Raw genomic sequence first — 22947 nt, 5'->3', positions numbered from 1 at the left:
GTTGCTAAATCCAACTACGGAAGCCTATTATGATATAATTGTATGATTCGTATCACAAGTCGAATTTGGTAGAGTATAATATCAGTCCTCAAATGGCTAGTATTCCTGTTTTAATACTGAGATGTTTCATCTAGATTCACATATTATGCCACGATTCGCGATATATTGCTCTATAAAATAGATTTTGATGTCAATATGTGTCCCTTCTATTACTGATTTTCACTTCTTCAATCATAAAAAGACATCCTTGATTATGTTCGCAAATTTTGTGGCATTTAGTTGTGGAGTTTTCGTATCTAGATTGCTTCTCTATATGCCTCTGAAATATATATAAATTCGGACTTTGTAGATGATAGAGATACATGAGTTTGCTTCCGACAACGCCATGATATAGATTCACTGTTAAATTGAAAAATGAATCCTGTGTTGGATTTTAGATCTGTTTCGTTTTCGGCCCTATTCGCACCAGTATATCCTATAGGAGAGTTATCTTGGGAATTATCAGAACTTAACTTTAGATAAAGTTCGCTCGTTCATTTTGGACACCTTATTAACCGCTTCAATTCATTCCAATATTTTTGTTAGAGTTTCATTTTTTCGAGACAGGATTGAAATACTTCCTGGTCTACAATTTGCTGCAATGTAAAGATCCCATTAGTTTCCGATACTAGTTATTATTACCTTATTTCTATGAGATCGTTTTTTTCCAAGGACTGAATCAACTGGAAACTTTGCTATCTTGGCTTCTTGAAGACCATATTCTTTTGGAAGTTTGTTAATACAATATTTCTGACGAATGTAAAAATTACCATTGACTTTCCTAACTTTAAGACCCAAGTAGTGATCAACTTCTCCAAGATTTTTAATTTCAACATTTTATTTCAGAATTTTCATTTATCTGTTGTTTTGATTTGGCTGCAATCGAAATGTCATTGACGTATGCTAATAAGTATATTGGGCATGCCTCTGAAAGGGGTATAAATTCGGACCCATAAAAGGTCAACATGTATTATATTCATTTGTTCGAAATTTGTTCAAATAAAAATATGAATAACGTAAATCATGTTTTTATACCCTCCACCTTGGAAAGAAGGGTGTATTAACTTTGTCATTCCGTTTGTAACATCCCTAAATATTCGTCGTAGACCCCATAATGTATATATATATTCATAATCAGCATAAAATTCTAAGACGATTTAACGATGTCCGTCTGTCTGTCTGTGTGTCCGTCTGTTTGTCTGTCTGTTGAAATCACGATACCACATTATTTGACGTAGAGCGTCAAAATTTAGCAGAATAATTTTCATTGTGTCTAGGATGGTTGGTATTAAAAATGAGATATATCGGTCCACGTTTTGGTATAGTCCCCATATAACGGTACCTCCCGATATTCAGTATTTTGATGATTTATGCCACATTTTTTCATGGATTTGTCTGAAAATTGGTATTTGTAGGTCATTATGGGTTCTAGCTCCGGTGGCGAAACTTTGCATGTATAGGTCCACGTTTTGGTATAGTCCCCATATAACGGTACCTCCCGATATTCGGTATTTTGATGATTTTTGCCACATTTTTTCATGGATTTGTCTGAAAATTGGTATTTGTAGGTCATTATGGGTTCTAGCTCCGGTGGCGAAACTTTGCATGTATAGGTCCACGCTTTGGTATAGCCCCCATAAACGGTACCTCCCGATATTCGGTATTTTGATGATTTTTGACACATTTTTTCATGGATTTGTCTGAAAATTGGTATTTGTAGGTCATTATGGGTTCTAGCTCCGGTGGCGAAACTTTGCATGTATAGGTCCACGCTTTGGTATAGCCCCCATATAACGGTACCTCCCGATATTCGGTATTTTGATGATTTTTGCCACATTTTCTCATGGATTTGTCTGAAAATTGGTATTTGTAGGTCATTATGGGTTCTAGCTCCGGTGGCGAAACTTTGCATGTATAGGTCCACGCTTTGGTATAGCCCCCATATAACGGTACCTCCCGATATTCGGTATTTTGATGATTTTTGCCACATTTTTTCATGGATATGTCTAAAAATTGGTATTCGAAGTTCATAATGAGTTCTTGCACCGGTGGCGAAACTTTGCATGTATAGGTCCACGTTTTGGTATAGCCCCCATATAACGGTACCTTCCGATATTCGGTATTTTGATGATTTTTACCACATTTTTTCACGGATTTGTCTAAAAATCGGTATTTGTAGATCATAATGGGTCCTATTTCGTCGCCAAAACATTGTATGTTCGTGCGCCAAAACATTGTACGCTTTGGTATAGTCCCCATATAACGGTATCTTCCGATATTCGGTATTTTGATGGTTTTGTCATATTTTATCGCGGATTTGTCTAAAAATTGGAATTTGTTGGTCATAAAGAGTTCTAGCTCCGTTGGCGAAATATTGTATGTATAGGTCCACGCTTTTGTATAGCCCTATATAGCGGTACCTCCCGATATTCGGTATTTTGATGATTTTTGCCACATTTTTCCACGAATATGTTTAAAAATTGGTATTTGTGGGTCATAATTGGTTCTAGTGTTTCCATTACCCTAAGGTGGAGGGTATTAAAAGTTCGACCCGACCGAACTTAATGCTTTTTACTTGTTTTATATTGAAGAACTGAATTAAAGATTTATTTCACGAAATTAATTGCAATTTCGTTTTATTTTTATACCCTCATTTATATATATCATTTGATACGGTCAAAACGTGCCTAGTCGAAATAACGGTTTGAAGCAAATCCGTTTCAGGACATTTGGAGTCGATCTAGCAATGTCCGTCCGTCTGTCTGGCTGGCTGGTGCGCACGATAACTCTCGAAGGGAGTATCCGATTTGGTCCAAACTTGGTACATCGTAATGTTATTATCAAACTTAGATCGAGTTCGGAGATGCACAATATCGGTCCACTCCTTGTAGATACCACAAAAGGTCGAAATTTTCAAAAAAAGAAAAATATTTTCTGCACAGAAAAATCCTAATATTTGCATCAGTGCTAGGTCAGGTGCGTAAATGGACAATATCGGTCCATTTTAACAAGTACCTACCCTACAAATGGTCAACATTTTAAAAAATTATAATGCATATAAAATGTAATGTAAGAGTTCGATTGTCTTTCAATTTCACACACCCCAATATTTTTAATCCAAGGTCAACAACAAGAGGTCAAATTTTTGAATGTCCATACAGGGTGAGATGGAAAAACTGCAACCAACTTCAGACTGCTGTCACTTCTAAGCCACTCGTCCGACAGTGACGTGTCATTATATTGTTTACAAGCGTATAAAAGCATTTTGGTGAGAATTTTACAGAACAAAAGTTATTCGTGATGGAATTCAAGCGTGATAGTGTTATTTCTTTATATTTGGCTGGAGTGGCTATCGTTAGAGCACTGAATAAATGAATAAATCTTTTGTGTCTCGTACCATCGCTCGACGGAAGAAAACAGCAACATCGGCAGAAATGGTTCGAAAAGTGAAGAGAAGACTTAATCGAAGCCCGCGTCGCAGTGGACGAAAAATGGCTCGTGAGCTGAACATATCGCAATATTCCATTCGGCAAATATTGAAAAATGAGCTCGGGGTAAAGCCATTGAAATTCCAAAAAGTGCAAGAACTTACACCACAACAGAAAGAAAATAGACTCAAAAGATGGTGAACTGCCGAATTTGGTTTTCTCCGATGAGATGGGTTTCTTCGTTGTCCAGCAGTTTGTAAACAAACAAAATGATTGTGTTTACTTGCCAAAGAGGTAAGCTGAAAATGTGCACCTATACCGCAGAGCAAAATTCGGGCAGCGTGTGACGGTTTCATTGGCCGTTTGAAGGCCACAATTCGTGCCAAAGGTGACCAATTCGAACAAATCTAAATTTATTCTAACATTTGATGCTATTTCCGACATTTTTTGCTTTCATTGAATAAAATTTAAAAGAAATGTAAAAATTATGGCGTTTGACATCATCCTGTAATGCTCTTATACAAAAATAAATAAATTATTTTACTATTCTTGAACGATTGGTACACTGAAAATAGAGTCAAATCTTTTCAAAAGTCTTCCGTATCCACCTGCCACTGTTTGATTGCAAAGTTAACCTTTTTTACAATCCCAACTCTGGTCTTGCCCTTTTCGCTGTTGTATTTTACTTTCTGAAAGCACATGATGATTAAAACAACACATTCGTACATGCGAACATACTGCTGAGAGTTCGGAACATCTCGTTTTCGCCTAAACAATTGCTTTTGGATGCATTCACCATACACCTTGTTTTGGGGGATAATTTGTCAGAGAGAAAGCTGAGACAAATGAAGAGCACAAAAGCCAACCAAACATATTGTCTCTCAGAGAAAAATATCATCATCATCGACCCCACCACCGCCTCTATTGTGTGGTACGGTTGGTTCTCGTTCGTTTCGTTCCGTTCGACTGGTATGTGGATGTGGCGGCGACGGCACTCATTGCTCTGGTACTCGATTCCTTAGACTTGTTCTGTCAGTTGTCGTTTGACGTTGAACGCCGCGACGTGATTCTTGAATTCATTCTTCCTTTTGCCCGTGTACAGTGGTGTGTGTTTGTGATATAAAAATAAAAAAAGTGTGAAAACAGACCCGAAAACGGTTTAGGTATACTTTTTCTTGCTTCTTTTCTAAAACATTTTGTATTGGGTATCCATACATTTTGTACTCTGTTGTACAACAATAACAACAGAAACAGCAACTATAACAAATATATATATATATATTTTTTTTCAATTCGAATCGAAATAACAACAATAAAACTTGATGTGTGTTCGACAATAATTGCACAAAAAATAACAAAAATTAGCTGAATTGGCAAAACGAAGAAATGAATTTTATACCTATCCAAATTCTGCGAAATAAGTTTGAAAATCGAAAAATAAATTAAATTACTTTGTAATTATTCATCAGCACATGTCGTCCAGTTGAGAATTGTTAAATTTGAAAATTTCTCAAAAAAAGAATTTATGGCCATGCGAATTTTTGCACTACAAAACAAAACACATCCAACTTCCACTTTCGTAGCGAAAAGTCTCATCTATAAATAACCCCATGGCTATGGTTTTGGGGGAAATGTCTTTGATTTTGAAACGAATTTCAGAGAAATGCCTGAATGTGAATTCATAATTTGTTCATTTAGTTGCATTTAAAATACAAAACAAAAAAAGAAATGAGTGTGGTGAAAATTTATTCACGTATAAGGACTTAAATGCCCACATAATGGTCGTTATATAACATAACAAGCAGCGAGAAAAACGCTTCAAAAAAAAAGAGCAATTGTCGATGGCAGAAGTTATAGGAGCATTACCAACCAGATTCCTCGGTGCCGACAGAAATCCATTGAATCAGACCAACAATTCGCATACACATGCGATGCCAAGCAAAGACACACGCATACACACAAATACATACCGAAATTCAGACGTGTACTCTCTTTTTTCCCACACAAGAAGAACGAAACACCACAAGTTTGCTGCCCCAAAAATACAGGGTGCCTTGTTGGCTGCCGCCTGTCTGCCACTCTGTTGGCAGTTATCAAATAAAAGGGGTTGAAGGGATTTGGCCGTACTTTCAACTCATTTATATTCTATTTTTTTTTTGTTTCAGTCATGACGTCGATGACTCGCAGCGGCGAGTACATAAACCAGCTGTTTCAAATGTCGCTCAAAATTTTCAAAACAAAATTTTTGTTTATGGCCGCTTGCGTAATGTTATTGGTCTTATTAAACAGCTTGTCAAAAGCGAATTTTCACAAAAAGAAATCATGTGGGATATGTCGGAAACGAACAGAAAATCCGAAATTGGTTTATAAAATCCCTTAACACGAAGTAATTATTGATTCTTGAAAAAGATCCAAGAATGTGCAGTGATTTCCTCGACTAACCGGACAAATATTAATGGTTATGTCACTTTTTTATTTTTTGGTTAAAAACTTCCAAAATAATGACGATGGTCCATTGTAACTTTTCCCAAATATTACTCGCATTCGTCTATTATTTCTATTGAAGTATTTATGGTAAGAGTGATCGATTATACAATGGAAGTTGTAAACTTAAGGTGAGAATACATAAAACGCTTTTTTGGCTGGCTTAAATATCGGCTGGCTTCTTCGGAGAAGAACAAAGGAGCGTAGGGCCAAAATCGAACTAATTCAACCTAGAATTACGTTGTTCCTCTACGAATAGGCCAGCCAATGGCTTTAGCCAGTCAAAAAAGCGTGTAATGTATTCTCACCTTTTAGGTATGTGTGCATAAGCAGCTTAAGGTCTTCGCATGGTATATTTTATGACATATCGTAAAGGAATGCCAGGGCCGCATTATTATCTTGCCGTCATTTTCGGGCTAACGGGCGATGGTACGAGACACAAAAGATTTATTCACATTTAAATGCTGGAGTGCTCTATTGATAGCCACTTGAGGTTTTCCAGCCAAATATAAAGAAATCACAATATCACGCTTCAATTCACGAATAACTTTTATACCCTCCACCATACTATGGAGGGTATATTAATTTTGTCATTCCGTTTGTAACTCCTCGAAATACTCATGTCAGACCCAACAAAGTATATATATTCTTGACCAGCCTAAAATTCTAAGACGATTTAGCCATGTCCGTCTGTCTGTCTGTGTGTCTGTCCGCCTGTCTGTCTGTTGCAATCACGCTATCTTTCGAACAAATTGAGATAGAAGGCTAAAATTTTGCACACATGTATGTTTTGCCAGTAGGCAGGTTATGTTCGTAAATGGGTCATGTAGGTTCAAGTTATCATATAACCCTCATATAATGGTACCTCCCGATATTCGGTATTTTGATGATTTTAGCGACATTATTTACCGGAATTGTTTCAAATTTTGCATTTGAAGTTCGTAATGGATACTACAGCCTAAGACAGAAAATAATCTGTGTAGGTCCACGTCTTCATATAGCCCCCATATAACGGTACCCCCCGATATTCGGTATTTTAATGATTTTAGCGACATTATTTAACGGAATCGTTCCAAATTTGGTATTAGAAGTTCGTAGTAGATACTGCAGCATAAAACAGAAAATAGGTCCACGTCTTCGTATAGCTCCCATATACCATACCCCCCGATATTCGGTATTTTTATGATTTTAGCGACATTATTTACCGGGATTGTTTCAAATTTCACATTTGAAGTTCGTAATGGATACTTCAGCCCATGCCAGAAAATTGTCTGTGCAGGTCCACGTCTTCGTATAGTCCCCATATAAATTGTACCCCCTATATTAGGTATTTTGATGATTTTAGCTACATTATAAACAGATTTTCTTCAAGTTTCACATTTAAATATTGTAATAACTTATGACAAAAGTGGCCTATGCAGGTCCAAGTCGTCGTATAGACATTCGGTATTTTTAAGATTTTAACAAAATTGTTAACGGATTTTATTTTTTGTTTGGAAATTGCCAAATTTGTACCAAATGGTGGAGGGTATTAAAAGTTCGGCCCGGCCGAACTTACTGCTTTTTGACTTATTTTCTGATAAATTCTCTCCAAAATGCTTTTATATGCTTGTAAACAATATAATGAGCTGACACTGGAATAATTTTAACAGCTCTCGGACGAGTGGCTTAGGAGTGGCAGCAGTCTGAAAATCCGATAAAATTCTATATTTTTAAAATTTATTGATCTTCCAATGGATCTTCCGATGTTAGAACGAGACGTTCAATGCATAGAACGATATAATTTCCAGCAGCCTTTAACGTGAACAGGTTGACTCTAATTTCTAAAAGGTTAAATACATTTTAACATTTCGTTTCTATATACAGATCAAGTTTTTCAGTAAATTTTAATTATAAATCGGACAATCCGCGGATATTATTGTGTCAAATAGTAGGGTACCATGGTAGAAGAATACGGGTAGATGCATCAACGCTTAAGAACCTTGATATGTCAAAAATTATTTTTTTTAATTTTTGACAGTTATAAGTTTTCTTATAAGACACCAAACGGAGGTTGCTATGATATACATTTTTTTAACAACTTTTACAAATTTGAAAAATTTCTCATTCAAAATTGTTAATTACAAAATTGCTTTGAAAGTTCATTGTCCCAGCAGTTGTGTTGATGCGACTACCTTATTTAAACCTATATAATTACGACAAAAATTTTATAATCATTGTTGCCTAACATTTGGTAAATTAAGACACAATTGTAAGGTTATAGTACGTTCACAGTTTTTATACCCTACACCACATAGTGGTAAGGGTATTATGTCTTTGTGCATTTGTTTGTAACATGGAGAAGGATACGAGATAGACCCATAGTTACTTTTGAGAACCTTCATAGAATCACTTTCTGAGTCGATTTATGCATGTCCGTCCGTCTGTCCGTCCGTCCGTCCGTCTGTCCATGTATTCTTGTGAACAAAATGCAGGTCGCATTTATTATCCGATTGAGATAAAATTTTCCAAACAATATTTTTTTGGCCCAAGGACGAACCCTATTGAAATTGGTGAGAATCGGATCAAATTTAGATATAGCTCCCATATATATCTTCATCCGATTTCGGGTTAAATGTGCACCAAATGTCCACTATCAGTCCAAATTACCTGAATTTTGGCACACCCAACCGAGTTCGGCCTAGAAGCAAGTATATTAAATTTGGAGAAAATCGGTTCAGATATAGCTATAGCTAGCATATATATCTTTCATCCGATTTGATCTTTAAGTCCCTCACATTCCTACTATGCACTCCACAACCGTGATATTTGGTACCAGGTATTAGATGGAGCACAGAAATAGGTGTTTTAAATTTTATCGAAATCGGTTCAGATTTGGATATAGCTCCCATATATATCTTCATCCGATTTCGGGTTAATTGACCACCAAATGGCCAATATCAGCCCAAATGGCCCGAATTTTGGCACATGTGACCGAGATTAGCCTTAAAGCAAATACAACAAATTTGGAGAAAATCGGTTCAGAAACAGCTATAGCTCTCATATATATCTTCATCCGATTTCGGGTTAATTGACCACCAAATGGCCAATATCAGCCCAAATTACCTGAATTTTGGCACACCCAACCGAGTTCGGCCTAGAAACAAGTATATCAAATTTGGAGAAAATCGGTTCAGATATAGCTATAGCTCCCATATATATCTTTCATCCGATTTGGTGTTTAAGTCCCTCACATTCCTACTATGCACTCCACAACCGTGATATTTGGTACCAGGTATTAGATGGAGCACAGAAATAGGTGTTTTAAATTTTATCGAAATCGGTTCAGATTTGGATATAGCTCCCATATATATCTTCATCCGATTTCGGGTTAATTGTGCACCAAATGGCCGATATAAGTCCAAATGGACTGAATTTTAGTACATCGGACCAAATTCAGCCTAGAAGCAAGTATATCAAATTTAGTGAAAATCGGTTCAGATATAGATATAGCAACCATATATATGTTTCATCCGATTTAGTGTTTTAGTCCCATACATTCGTAATATTCACTCCACAACCGTGATATTTGGTACCAGCTATTAGATGGAGCACAGGAATAGCTGTTTTAAACTTTATCGAAATCGGTTCAGATGTGGATATAGCTCCCATATATGTCTTCATCCGATTTCGGGTTAATTGTGCACCAAATGGCCGATATAAGTCCAAATGGACTGAATTTTAGTACATCGGACCAAATTCAGCCTAGAAGCAAGTATATCAAATTTAGTGAAAATCGGTTCAGATATAGATATAGCAACCATATATATGTTTCATCCGATTTAGTGTTTTAGTCCCATACATTCGTAATATTCACTCCACAACCGTGATATTTGGTACCAGGTATTAGATGGAGCACAGGAATAGCTGTTTTAAACTTTATCGAAATCGGTTCAGATGTGGATATAGCTCCCATATATGTCTTCATCCGATTTCGGGTTAAATGTGCACTAAATGGTCAATATCAGCCCAAATCACCTGCATTTTCGTAAATAAGACCGAATTCAGTCTGGAAGCTAATACGTAAAATTTGGAGAAACCCGGTTCAGAGATAGCTATAGTTCGTAAAATGCACGATAGAATTAGATAGATTTTGATTTTGTACCAAATATCTAATAGAGCTCTGAAATGCCCTGTATAAACCTTTTTACGAGAGCTCTACTAAATATGCATAGTGGTGTAGGGTATCATATAGTCGGCCCCGCCCGACTTTTGAGCTTTCCTTACTGGTTATGAACGCAGTTGATGCCGCCGGTGCTCCTTATGAGTTGCACCGTCGATGAGCAGCTATCCGTTAGTTTTGGTTATTTTACATTATTACGGACTTTACTGTAGCACTCTACTGGCTTTAAAATGAAGATTCTGAAAGTTCTATTATAAATATAATAACCGTTCTACAGTTAAATAACAAACAATTATCCAATGACATATTCTGTGGAATTTTAAATTGCTATAATTAAAACGATGTTTTTAAAAGTGCATTTTTATGAGTCGGGTCTCTTTAGAATGGAGGAGAACAAAAACTGTCCATGCAATTAATTTTGAATTAAAAGTGCAATTATTAAGTTATCGACCGATTGATACATAACAGACTTCCTATGATTTGATTTAAAGTAGAAGTTTCATTTGTGAGTAGATGTTTAAAGGCGGCGATATGTGGGTGAATTTTTAACATTTTCATAACCATTCTGATTTAAATCCTATCATGGTGTAATAATAAAGGAAACATTTTTTTCTTTTGCTGCTCCTATTCTGTTAAAACATATACACAGTTTTTTATATATGTTTTGAATAATAAAGTAGACAATTTAAAATCATTGTAACTAATTATCTAGTTTTATGTTGCATCAATATTTACCTTCTATCTAAAACTCCAATTTGTGGAAATTAAGATTAGGAAGCTAAAATGTTGCGCAGTTCTGCAGGCAATTCAAGTTCGAAGATGGGCTATATATGTACATCGTATAGTCCCCATATAGCGGTGCCCCCGATATTCGGTATTTTGACAATTTCAGCCAAAATTTTCAATGGATTTGTCTTTAAATCCATAAAAGGAGTTCCTTGTAAGTACATTACCTCTGGAAGAGAATTGTCTATATAGGTCCACGATATCGTATAGCCTCCATATAACGGTACCCCCCTATATTCGGCATTTGGATGATTTTAGCCAGATTTTTCAATGGAATGGTCTGAAAATTCTCATAAGAAGTTCCTTGTGAGTACTTTATCCCCTGAAAGAGAATTGTCTATATAGGTTCACGAAATCGTATATCACCCATACAACAGCAACTCTCGATATTCGGTATTTTGATGATTTTAGCCAGATTTTTCAATGGAATTGTCTGAAGATTCTCACAAGAAGTTCCTTGTGAGAAATTTATCCTCTAGAAGAGAATTGTCTAAATAGATCCACGTATATATAGGTATCCTCCCATATAAAGCTACCCCCCATATTCAGTATTTTGATCATTTCAGGCAAAATTTTCAATGGAATTGTATTAAAATCCACAAAAGGAGTTCCTTGTGAGTACATTATCCCCTGGAAGAGAATTGTCTATATAGGTCCACGATATCATATATTCCCTATACGGTTTCTCCCGATATTTTGATTTTTTGAGTTTTGCGACGTTATTCACCGGAATTGTTTCAAATTTCGTATATAAAGTTCGGAACAGTTACTACAGCCTCTAACACAAATTACTTATGTGGTCCTGCATAAGTTATTTGTGTCAGAGGCTGTAGTAACTGTTCTGAACTTCTTCGTATGGCCCCCATATAACGAATTTCATTTGAGGGGAACTTTCTTAAAATTTTTCAAGTTTCTTCCAAATGGCGGAGGGTATAAAAAGTTCGGCCCGGCCAAACTTAGCTGCTTTCTTACTTGTCTTTTTACCACATAGTGGTAAGGGTAACATGGAGAAGGAAGCGAGATTGACCCATAGTTACTTTTGAGGATCTTCACATAATCACTTTCTGAGTCTGTTTATGCATGTCAGTCCGTCTGACCTCCGTCCGTCCATGTATTCTTGTGAACAAAATGCAGGTCGCATTTATCATCCGATCGAGATGTAATTTTCCAAACAATATGTGTTTCACCCAAGGACGTATCCTATTGAAATTGGTGATAATTGGATCAGATCCGCCGAAATTAGACTAGACGCAAGTACATCGAATTCGGAGAGAATCGGTTCAGAAATAGCTAAAGCTCCCATATATAGCTTTCATCCGATTTGGTAGTTAAGTCCCCCACATTCGTAATATGCACCCCACAAGAATGATATTATTATTAGATATCAGATACAGCCCAGAAATACCTTTTGGATATGGCTCCCATATATATCTTCAACCGATTTCGGGTTAATTGTGCACCAAAGGCCATTATAAGTCCAAATGACCTGAATTTTGGCACATCTGGCTGAATTCAGTCTTACATATTTAGATTATTGCCGGAAACTTTAAAAGATTTTCGCATCGGCCACAAAACAGTTGATGAATTATCAGCCGATCAAACAAAAAAGATCTGAGAATTTGCAAATTCTCAGGAATGAGGCCTACATAAGATGGGCCAGAAAGTCCATCTGACAACTAAGTTTGCTGTCAAAAACAAAATTGTGATTTGAAATTCAAAAATAGTCAAATCAAATAGTTTTCCTGGCCGACCCTATGTAGGCCATGCTGAGTAACAACAATCTCTCCCAAAATCGCTCTCTTTTAGCTAACTTTTCAACTATCGGACAACATCCCGTAACAATTTCAAGTAATTCTTACAAATTATTACGCTATCAATACCCCTTAATATTACTCTTCCATTCTCTAGTTTTCCCATTTTAAAATTGTTAAATTTTTTATCTATTTATTTTTTTTTTTGCAGTGTTAACATTTTCTTGTGACAGAAAATTTGTGTCCTGTTTCATTCATAAGAGAAAAAGAAAATATCACATAAAAGTGTTGAAAAATAAACGTTCCCCACAAAACGGAAACTAGTGAAACAAATCACAACAATAAAGAAAAAAAAACGAAAAGTTTTGAAAAGAAAATTGTATCCTCTGGGAAACGCCGCCAAAAGACCAACAACAACCATCCATATTTCAGTGAATCCAAGCTAGTGCGCGTGTGTAATGGCGTTTTTGCGTTTCATCTGTGCTCAACGTACCAATTTAGTTTATAGCTGTAGCGTTAGTGGTTCCAGCAGTCTTGGCGCGGGCAAACGTCAATTTGGCTCCAATAAACCAACGACTGGAGTAGCAGCAGCAGCATCGAATAGCTGGTCTAACGATGAATTGAATTATTCGACGGCTTTGTATCAATCGAAACGTGTTTTTCCCCAGACTTTGTTCGCCTCCATCTATGGCCAGCAACAACGTGGCGTCCACACCAATGCCACTAAATCGCAGACGGTAGCCGCGACCCAAACCATCGGGGATGAGCAGAAATCATCTGTCTATTCAAAATCTCAGTTACGTCGTACTCCCCCCACACCGAATGTACCCGAGAATCCCCAACGGGATCCGTTGGATGTAAGTTTCAACGATCCAGTTGCAGCATTCAAGAGCAAAACAACATGGGAGTTAGTGCGAGCTTATTTGGTCTACATGATCTGCTCCAGCGAGAAGTTGGTCGAACACAATATGAAGGTAAGTGGTCTGAGTTCAAGTCCTGCGAATGATTGATGATCTTCCTTTCAGTGACAAAATTATTTTTTCCCACCGAAACGAAATGAATGAATGTTGTCGGAAATTGTTTATTTAAAGTTTTAGTTTTTTTTTTGTAATTTACCCAATACTGCAACATTTGATGGTGGTTGAAATACGATTTATTTCAGATTTTCTAGATGCTATCACAAAGAATCCGGATGTGTTAGTAAGGAATCCATTAAAGAAAAAGCTTTTGAAATTACTTTTGAAATGGGGTTCAGATCCGCCAAATAAGTGTTTAGTATTAGGTTTAAGAACCTGTGCTTGTAATTTGGTCGCTACTACGATTGGAGAGCGCCAAAACCTGCCAAAAAGTCGTAATACTCTGCATCTGATATCCTTGCAAAGAACTGTCCACATAGGTCAACGTTTTGATACAGGTCCAATATAACGTACCGCCCGATTCAAGGTATTTTTCAACAGAATCAGCTGCAATTTCACATTCTAGCAACTGTTCGCTATTTGCTATAGCGGTCCCCTTCCATTTGACACACACATATTTGACGTATTTTGAGGGCTTGCTCAGAACATTCTTTCTCAGGAATTTTCTCCGAAAAAATGAAACGTTGCAGCAAAAAAATTTAAATTTCGGTAAACTTATTGGTGTGACCTCTCATATAACGATAACTTATGATTATCACAATTTTAAAACAACCTGGATGTATTTAGGTATAATGGGTTCTTGTGAAACTTCTTGCCGCATTTTAGCCCTCCCCAACGAAGCACATATTTCAACCAAGTCCTGAACCAAGTTTTGTATTTTTTGTCCAATAATTGCTTTCCCTTTATCCTACAGAGCTTAAATCTCAAAATCCAACTTTTTCTGTTCTCTACGACTTGACATTCAGATCATACTCTATTTTCACTGTTTGTTTGGATGCTATTATGACTTCAATTTTCGAATGGACAATAAGCCGTAGTTACTATTTTTCCAAACGAAAGTGGACTTAAATTCCACTTTCAAAGAATACATAGTTACCACTTAACCCCTCCTCCCCCTCAAATCTAACCTAATATCCACTTTATCGAATGATTCATTTAAAATCCCAGTTTTCAATGAATTGCAAAGCAAAATTATAATTTTTCCACTAGATAATGACAGAATATTTTGTTATGCTGTAACATTTTACCAACAACAACAACAACAACAATTAACCTTGCATTTCAACAAATGCTTTCGCCGTTTTACAAACCTAAAACGACAAAAATGACAATTGAAAAGTGAAAAAAGTTTAAATAGCCCTCATTAAGGCCAGACAATAGTCATTTGTAATGTGGTGGTGTTACTACATACATATATACATATGTGTGTAATTATATGCGGTTCTTCACCTATATACAATGTATGCTATATATGAACAATATTGCCAGGTCTGGTACATCTAAGTTTTGAAATTTTACTACCATTTGTGCTGCTCCCCACAAAAATGTTTGTGTTTGCCTGATGTCTGTGAGAATTGAGATGCTTAACTATAAACAAACGACATTTGAGCAAAAATGGTTCACTACTAATGTTACCAAATTCAGATTTTACCCCAGAATCTGTTTTATTTCACCAAAGCGATTTGCATCAATGTTTAGAAATCGCAATTCAATACTGAGCTTCCTGGCTAGCCTCCAACTCACTCGTATTTATAGGTCCTCATATATACAGGGTGAGATAAAAAAGTGCAGCAAAGTCAAACGCCATAATTTTACATTTTTTTTTCAAATTTATTAAATGAAAGCAACAAATGTCGGAAATAGTATCAAATTTTAGAATAAGTTTAGATTTGTTCGAATTGGTCACCTTTGGCACGAACTATGGCCTTCAAACAGCCAACGAAACCGTCACACGCTGCCCGAATGTTGCTCTGCGGTATTTTGGCCCATTCTCGGCGAATCACTTGCTTGAGGTGTTCGACACTTTGGTATTTTTAGTGCCAACCTTACTTTCCAAAATACTCCGGACACAATAGTCCAACGTATTGGTATCCGGAGATTTTAGTGGCCATTGTGCGCTGGAAATGAAGCGAAGAACCTCATTTTGTAATCATTCTTAGGTGGCGCTTGCTGAGTGCGATGGTGCTGAGTACTGTTGGAATGGCGAAGGTCTGCGGCCAAAATGTTTACGTGCCCAAGGCTTTAATACACCCTACAAAATATTTTCGCAATAATATTCGGTATTTATTCTGATGCCACGGTTGATTAATACGAGCGGAGAGCGACCATCGACTGTTATGGCGGCCCACACCATCACCATGACCGGCGCTTAAGTTCTGGTGCCCAACCGAAGGTGCACATTTTCAGCTGACCTCTTTGGCAAGTAAACACGATCATTTTGTTTGTTTACAAACTGCAGGACAACGAATGTTTTTTCATCGGAGAAAACCAAATTCGGCAGTTCATCACTTTCGGCCACGCGAAGCAACTCTTTAGCACTTTTGAGTCTATTTTCTTTTTGTTGCGGTGTAAGTTCTTGTACTTTTTGGAATCTCTATGGCTTTACCCCGATTCATTTTTCAATATTTGCCGAATGGAATATTGCGATATGTTCAGCTCACGAGCCATTTTTCGGGCACTGCGACGCCGGTTTCGATCAAGTCGCTTCTTTACTTTTCGAACCATTTCTGCTGATGTTGCTGTTTTCTTCCTTGACGTCGGGCTATGCTACCAGTATCACGATAACGGGCGATGGTACGACCAACAAAAGATTTATTCACATTTAAATGCTGAAGTGCTCTACCGATAGCCATTTGTGGTTTTCCAGCCAAATATAAAGAAATCACACTATCACGCTTTAATTCCATCACGAATAACTTTTTTCTGGAAAATTCTCACCAAAATTATATAATATAATGAGCTGTCACTGGAATAATTTTAGCGGCTGTCGGACGAGTGGCTTAGAAATGACAGCAGACTGAAGTTGGTTGCAATTTTTTTTTATCTCACCCTGTATATGAGGACCTGTAAATACGAGTGAGTTGGAGGCTAGCCAGGAAGTTCGGTATTGAATTAATTTGAATAATAATTAATGGTCGACGCATGAATAATTTCAAAGTAGGTGATTTCTTTAGTTTTTTATTATGATTTTTACTGCAAATTTCAAATCAGTAAGCTCTTCTCGAGAGAGGAATAAATAAATCATAAATATATAATGTTCGCCTTAACAATCCAAAAAACAAAACTTCATGAAATTCTATTTCACGAAATTACGTGGGTGTAGACCGGGACGAAGCGAGTATTTCAGAATTTCTAACAATATTTCAAGATTATAACTCGGTTTTATATTTCTTTTATTGCATTCTGAAAAGTTTCAGCCATCAAGAGGCTTCCCTTAGATCTACTAAAATTCTTCAAATATTTGGCAGAAACCGAGTTTTGGCATTATTTTTCTATAGGGCAACTCTTTTAAAATTTTTGACATTGTTGTTGTTGTTTTAAATATTATGTATTAAAAACGAAACTAATTTAACGCATAAACATGTGAAACTATCGAAAGAGAGAGATAGACCAAAAGTCAGACTCTCAACAAAAACTAGAAGAACTACTACCCACTTTACCCACCCTTTATCGTTATTACCCTTCTCTCTTTCGCATTATTATTGCTAATTATTGACAGACAATACAGATGATGAGACTTATTGACAGTCGAATCTACTTAAATGTAAGGCAATTTCTATTTGAAGAAAATTAACGCCTATCATTTCGTAATTTCCATTAACTGCGTTTTTGGTATTCAGCTAAGTGAAATGACGTCTCTGGAATTTCAATTACTAAGATTTAAGGATTCTTCCAAAATGCATTAATTCAATTATTTCTATTTCACTTCCATTTGCATTTATTTGGATTCTACTGTTCGCAAAGCAATAAAACCGGTAAAAGTTAATAAATCAGTCGCTCTGCCGTATTGCATCGGAACATTTGCCATGATGAGAACTCGTTTTTCATTTCAGCAATCTCACGTGACACAAAACATTATAGAAACCAGTTGCTGCTGGTCGCGCATGTTGACTTTGCTGTTGTTAAAAAAAAAAACAAGAGTAGGAGATTTGAGGTTTTTTAGAGCACAGTGATTTCAGACATTAACTTGGAAAGATGTGACAACGGAAATACACCAACTTACAAGAAATTTCGATTGCATGGGAATAAAGATTCTGCAATTTATTTGGAAATAAGTACATATAACGAGGTGAACCATGGATAATTACGCTACAAATATTTATACCATTTATCACAGTTGATTAGTTTTGGATTAGTTGTTAAAATACTTATTGTGATTGAAATCGACGATGCGGAACAGTGAGAACCAGTTAGGAAACGTCAAAAGTCGATCGGATACCACTATGCTTATTTAGTAGAGCTCAAATAACAAACAAGATTATATTGCGAATTTATGTGAAATAGATTATACCAACTATGGACCAAATAAAATTGCTGTAGAGTGCATGGCATGACTTTCATAAGGATTATATTAAAACATATTTATTGTAGCAATAGATATACCGGACCGAGTTTCAACAAATGGAAAAATTCGGTTGAATATAAGAAATCTGTTAATTTTGGGCTGATTTCCTATATCTTTAAAAGAGGAAAATGTTTGTTTGTTTGTAATTTATGGACTTGAAAACCACTGTAGAGATTTTCCTCCAAATTTCCAAGTATAGTACAACATTGCCTGAAAGAAACATAGGCTATATAAATTTTTTAAATTCCACTTGAAATTGGAGATATAGCATATGCATATGCAGGGTGAGATATATAGCATATGCAGTGTGAGATGAAAAAATTGCAACAAAGTCATTCTTACACTTTTTTTAAATTTTATTGAATGAAAGCAAAAAATATCGGTAATAGAATCAAATTTTAGAATAAGTTTAGATTTGTTTGAATTGGTCACTTTTGGCACGAATTATGGCCTTCAAACGGCCAATGAAACCGTCGCACGCTGCCCGAATGTTGCTCTGCGGTATTTTGGCCCATTCACGGCGAAGCGCTTGCTTGAGGTGATCGACACTTTGGTATTTTTTAGTGTCAACCTTGCTTTCCAAAATACTCCGGACACAATAGTCCAACGGTTTGGTTTCCGGAGATTTTAGTGGCAATTGTGCGCTGAAAATGAAGCGAGGAACCTCATTTGTAACCATTCTTGGCTGGCGCATCCAAGGTCTGCGGCCAAAATGTTTGTGTGCTCAAGGCTATAATACACCCTCCAGAATATTTTCGCGATAATATTCGGCATTTATTCTGATGCCACAGTCGATTAATACGAACGGAGAGCGACCATCGGCTGTTATGGCGGCCCACACCTCACGCCGGCGCTTGATTTCTGGTGACCAACCGAAGGTGCACATTTTCAGCTGACCTCTTTGGCAAGTAAACACGATCATTTTATTTGTTTACACACTGCTGGACAACGAATGTCTTCTCATCAGAGAAAACCAAATTCGGCAGTTCACCACTTTCGGCCAAGCGAAGCAACTCTTTAGCTCTTTTGAGTCTATTTTCTTTCTGTTGCGGTGTAAGTTCTTGCACTTTTTGGTATTTCAATGGCTTTCCCCGAGTTCATTTTTCAATATTTGCCGAATGGAATATTGTGATATGTTAAGCTCACGAGCCATTTTTCGGGCACTGCGACGCGGGTTTCGTCACTTCTTTACTTTTCGAACCATTTCTGCTGATTTTGGTGTTTTCTTCCGTCTACTTCCTTGACGTTGGGCTACGCTACCAATATCACGGTAACGAGCGATGGTACGAGGCAAGAAAGATTTATTCACATTTAAATCCTGGAGTGCTCTAACGATAGCCACTTGTGGTTTTCCAGCCAAATATAAAGAAATCACACTATCACGCTTTAATTCCATCGCGAATAACTTTTTTTTTGGAAAATTCTCACCAAAATTCTTTTGTACGCTTGTAAAAAATATAATGAGCTGTCACTGGAATAATTTTAACAACTGTCGGACGAGTAGCTTAGAAATGACAGTAGTCTGAAGTTGGTTGCAATTTTTTTCATCTCACCTGTATGTCCGACGCTGTTTTAAACCATAGTCGACCAAGAACTGTCTTGATCATACACATTTGAAACCCCTTGGTGTCTGTTTCAATATTAACACAAGTCCACGAGCCCGTGCAAGTCCCAACGAAATACTAACATTGTGTCATTCTTTCAACATTTTTGTTTACGTTTTATTCGCATTTATTTTGAAAATACGAATGAAATCGGATGACCTAATAGAAAGGCCATGAGCCCACTGTTTCCTTTGGCTCTGTTCATCTTACACATAAACTCGGGTGACTGACTGGTTGAATAAGGAAGGCCAACAACAAGGTCTCACGTTTTTCCAAGAAAAATGTCGGAAAACAATTTGGCAACAAGATTTTTCTCTTATAAAACAAGACACGGATACGTAAAAGGTATAAATGTGCATATCTTCATGCAAACATACACCTACCAAGTGTATAGTTTGGCAGTGTGCGAATTGCCGGGTCTCGTTCTGAGACAATTGACCAAACGACCGGCAAGTGTGCTTTTTTCTCGGTCTTATAATAGCCATTTAAGATGCTCTCGACATGTATAATGCAGGGTTGTTGTATGCGAATGTGTTGTTGCGGCGGTGTTGCATGAATAAGAAAACACAAGAGAATAACAACAACGCCAAACCGAATGTGCAAGACTACAACTCAAACCCCCATTTATCCGGCGCACACGAACAGCTAATACACACACATACAGTCAAAGGTTAGTGACAAGCCCCCAGAAATGAACCAACAGGCCAGCACGCACTCACGACTACTCTGATAGTGCCTCGCTCTTACTCTCTGAGAGTCTATTCATATATACGTTTAAGTTTTCCGAAGCCCACAGTCCCCCACCGCTCTTTCTTCTTTGGCAAGATGGAACATCATGTGAGTGGCAACATTCGCAGCTATTGTTGGGTAGGTTCAGCGAATGTTTTACTTGGGAAGAGCTGATCCCCCAATGCTGCTTATTGACTGCTCTACATCGTTATAGATATATATGTATGTATATTCCGACATATGTACTTGAAAGTTTAGACTTACACATGTACCTATATCGAGATTTATATGTATGTATGTATGTATGATCTTCTACAGTTTTGTGTGCCTAACGTTAGTACTGAATACCACCTATATGTATGTCTCATGGATTTATGGCTGGCGTTTTCTTTTTTTAAGAGACGAGATGTTAGGGAGGAGAAACGATTTAAACAAAATCGATAAATTGAATTTATATTGTGTATTTTTGCACATAATGTAGACGAGGGCCGCTATGGGAGTTTTATATTGTGTATTTCGATTTGGTTTAATGACATTTTACCATTGTAAGGCCTTTTAACATTGTATATTAAGACAAATAGACAGGGTTTGCAGGGAAGACCATGCTCAACATAGGCAAAACAATCAGTGAACATATACATTGTATTTAGAAGATAGCGCTAAATTTAACTTAAAAACCTATTGATTAGTATTGAAAAATTAAAAACAGTGTTAAGTTCGTTTGTCCTCAAAATTACTAACCCTTGAGAATTGTGTTAATTGATCGTTGTGCCAATACCTGTTATTTATTTGTATTATTATTATGTATTATATTTTAGTCTCTGGTCACGGATATATGAACTTGATTTGAAAATAAGTAGAAAATAAAGAGATAGACTTTAGTTTAACAGTGATTTATTCAAACACAGTGGCTCAAAATCAGCCAACCAAGAAAAACGTATTGTCTTTTTTATGAAGGAATATGATCTCATTTTACATTAGTTATTCGAACCGGAAAAGTGACCGAGAACGAAGTTGGACATGATTCACCTGCATTTGCCTCAATAAAGAGGATCATTTGAGCAACCGAGGCTCTGAAGGAAGGAAATATTGTCGGCAGGAGATCGAGGAAGATGTTGACACGTTTTTTTGTGTGACAAACTGGGTGATTGAACTAATAAAGAATCACACACTGATAACCATTAGTGGGGAAATTGTGAGTACACCAGAGGTCAACGAACTGCCGCATCTCCACAGGTAGCCATAGAAAAACGCGTAAACAATTGATGATGCCTGCGAAGCAATGAGAATTAATTGATTGAATTGAAGAAGCCACTTCCAAATGATTTTTTCCACTCATCGAAATGTAAAGTCCCCGCAAGGGATACTGTGAAGTTGGAAAATTTGTCGCAAGGCCATAATAAAGGTGATGTACAGAAGCAGCTTTGGATAACATAATTGTTTACATGACACGAAAGGGTTGTCAGGAATATTAATATGTCATGCCATGTTGCCAAGCTGCTTATGTATCATTATCTGAAAATGCGAGAAAAAAAGAAATCGCGATAGATCTAAAGGGTGTTCTTAATATTACGGTGGCCGCTCAACTCGAAATCAAAAATCCCATTTTGGGAGCAAACAATTTTCCGTACCTCGAAGTTCTCAGACCCTTTTTCCTTGCAAATAAGATGGTATTTCAAGTTCTTAGAAAAAATAAACTCTCCATTTATAGAATGTTTATCATAGGTCCTTTTTGGTAAAGCTCTCATTTAACTCTCATTTAGCTCACATGTCAGCTGTCGTTTTAAACAGAATTGATTTATTTTGGCATATTGGATTCAAACTGAAACCTGACCTACGAAAAGTGTTGACTAAAGTTTGGTAAAGAGGTCACATAATCTGTCGAAGTGGCTTCATATGATATTTTGTAATATTATTAGGTAGAATACAGGTTCGCAAAAAATGTATGCCGCATTTATAAGTATTTTGAACATATAGTGATAAAATTGGTTATTACGGCTTGTAACTGGTAGAAAACTATTTGGCTAAAATAATCAGTTTTTACAGTTATTGAAACTTATTGCCTCGCAATGCTACCCCAAATTTTAGGAATACTGAGGACAATTGATTTGACTTTAATTTGAGTTTTCAGTAGATTGATAAAATTTTACTCAAATGTATATTATGTCTGCAGGACTTTTGGTATTGTAGGTCCACGTTTTGGTATAGCCTCCATATAAAGGTACCTCCCTATATTCGGTATTTTGATGATTTTAGCGACATTATTCACCGGAATTGTTTCAAGTTTATACAGAAAATTGTCTGTGAGCCTTTGTGGGAAGGTACCAGAAGGAATGGCTCAATCTCTGCCATCTTTATAACACGTCTTGTGTTGATAGAAATATTGAGATGTGCCAAGTCTGAATGGAACCGGATGTTAACTTCACGTTGTGCGAGCTTCATGAATATTCAAAACTTTGACGCTTTGTGGGAGAGGTACTTGA

At 36.7% G+C, this 22947-nt stretch overlaps 1 protein-coding gene across 3 annotated transcripts in view; it reads left to right on the top strand.

The window, feature by feature from the left end:
- The first annotated feature begins 4483 nt into the window (after nt 1-4483).
- The window catches only part of LOC131800826 (proline dehydrogenase 1, mitochondrial-like), a 58309-nt gene continuing 39845 nt past the window's right edge, over nt 4484-22947 (top strand). For 2 of the 3 annotated variants that reach the window (XM_059118569.1, XM_059118568.1), the window contains exons 1-2: nt 4484-4630; nt 12862-13624. In XM_059118569.1, coding sequence (XP_058974552.1) covers nt 13109-13624 — 516 coding nt within the window. In that variant the 5' untranslated portion in view covers nt 4484-4630; nt 12862-13108. Of the gene's footprint in view, nt 4631-12861; nt 13625-22947 lie in introns of those variants that run through there. The other variant, XM_059118570.1, reaches the window with a different exon arrangement.

Source organism: Musca domestica, unplaced genomic scaffold (genome assembly GCF_030504385.1).
Source record: "Musca domestica strain aabys unplaced genomic scaffold, Musca_domestica.polishedcontigs.V.1.1 13, whole genome shotgun sequence".
Classification (NCBI taxonomy): Eukaryota; Metazoa; Arthropoda; class Insecta; order Diptera; family Muscidae; genus Musca; species Musca domestica.
This window is presented reverse-complemented; position numbering and strand designations above follow the sequence as displayed.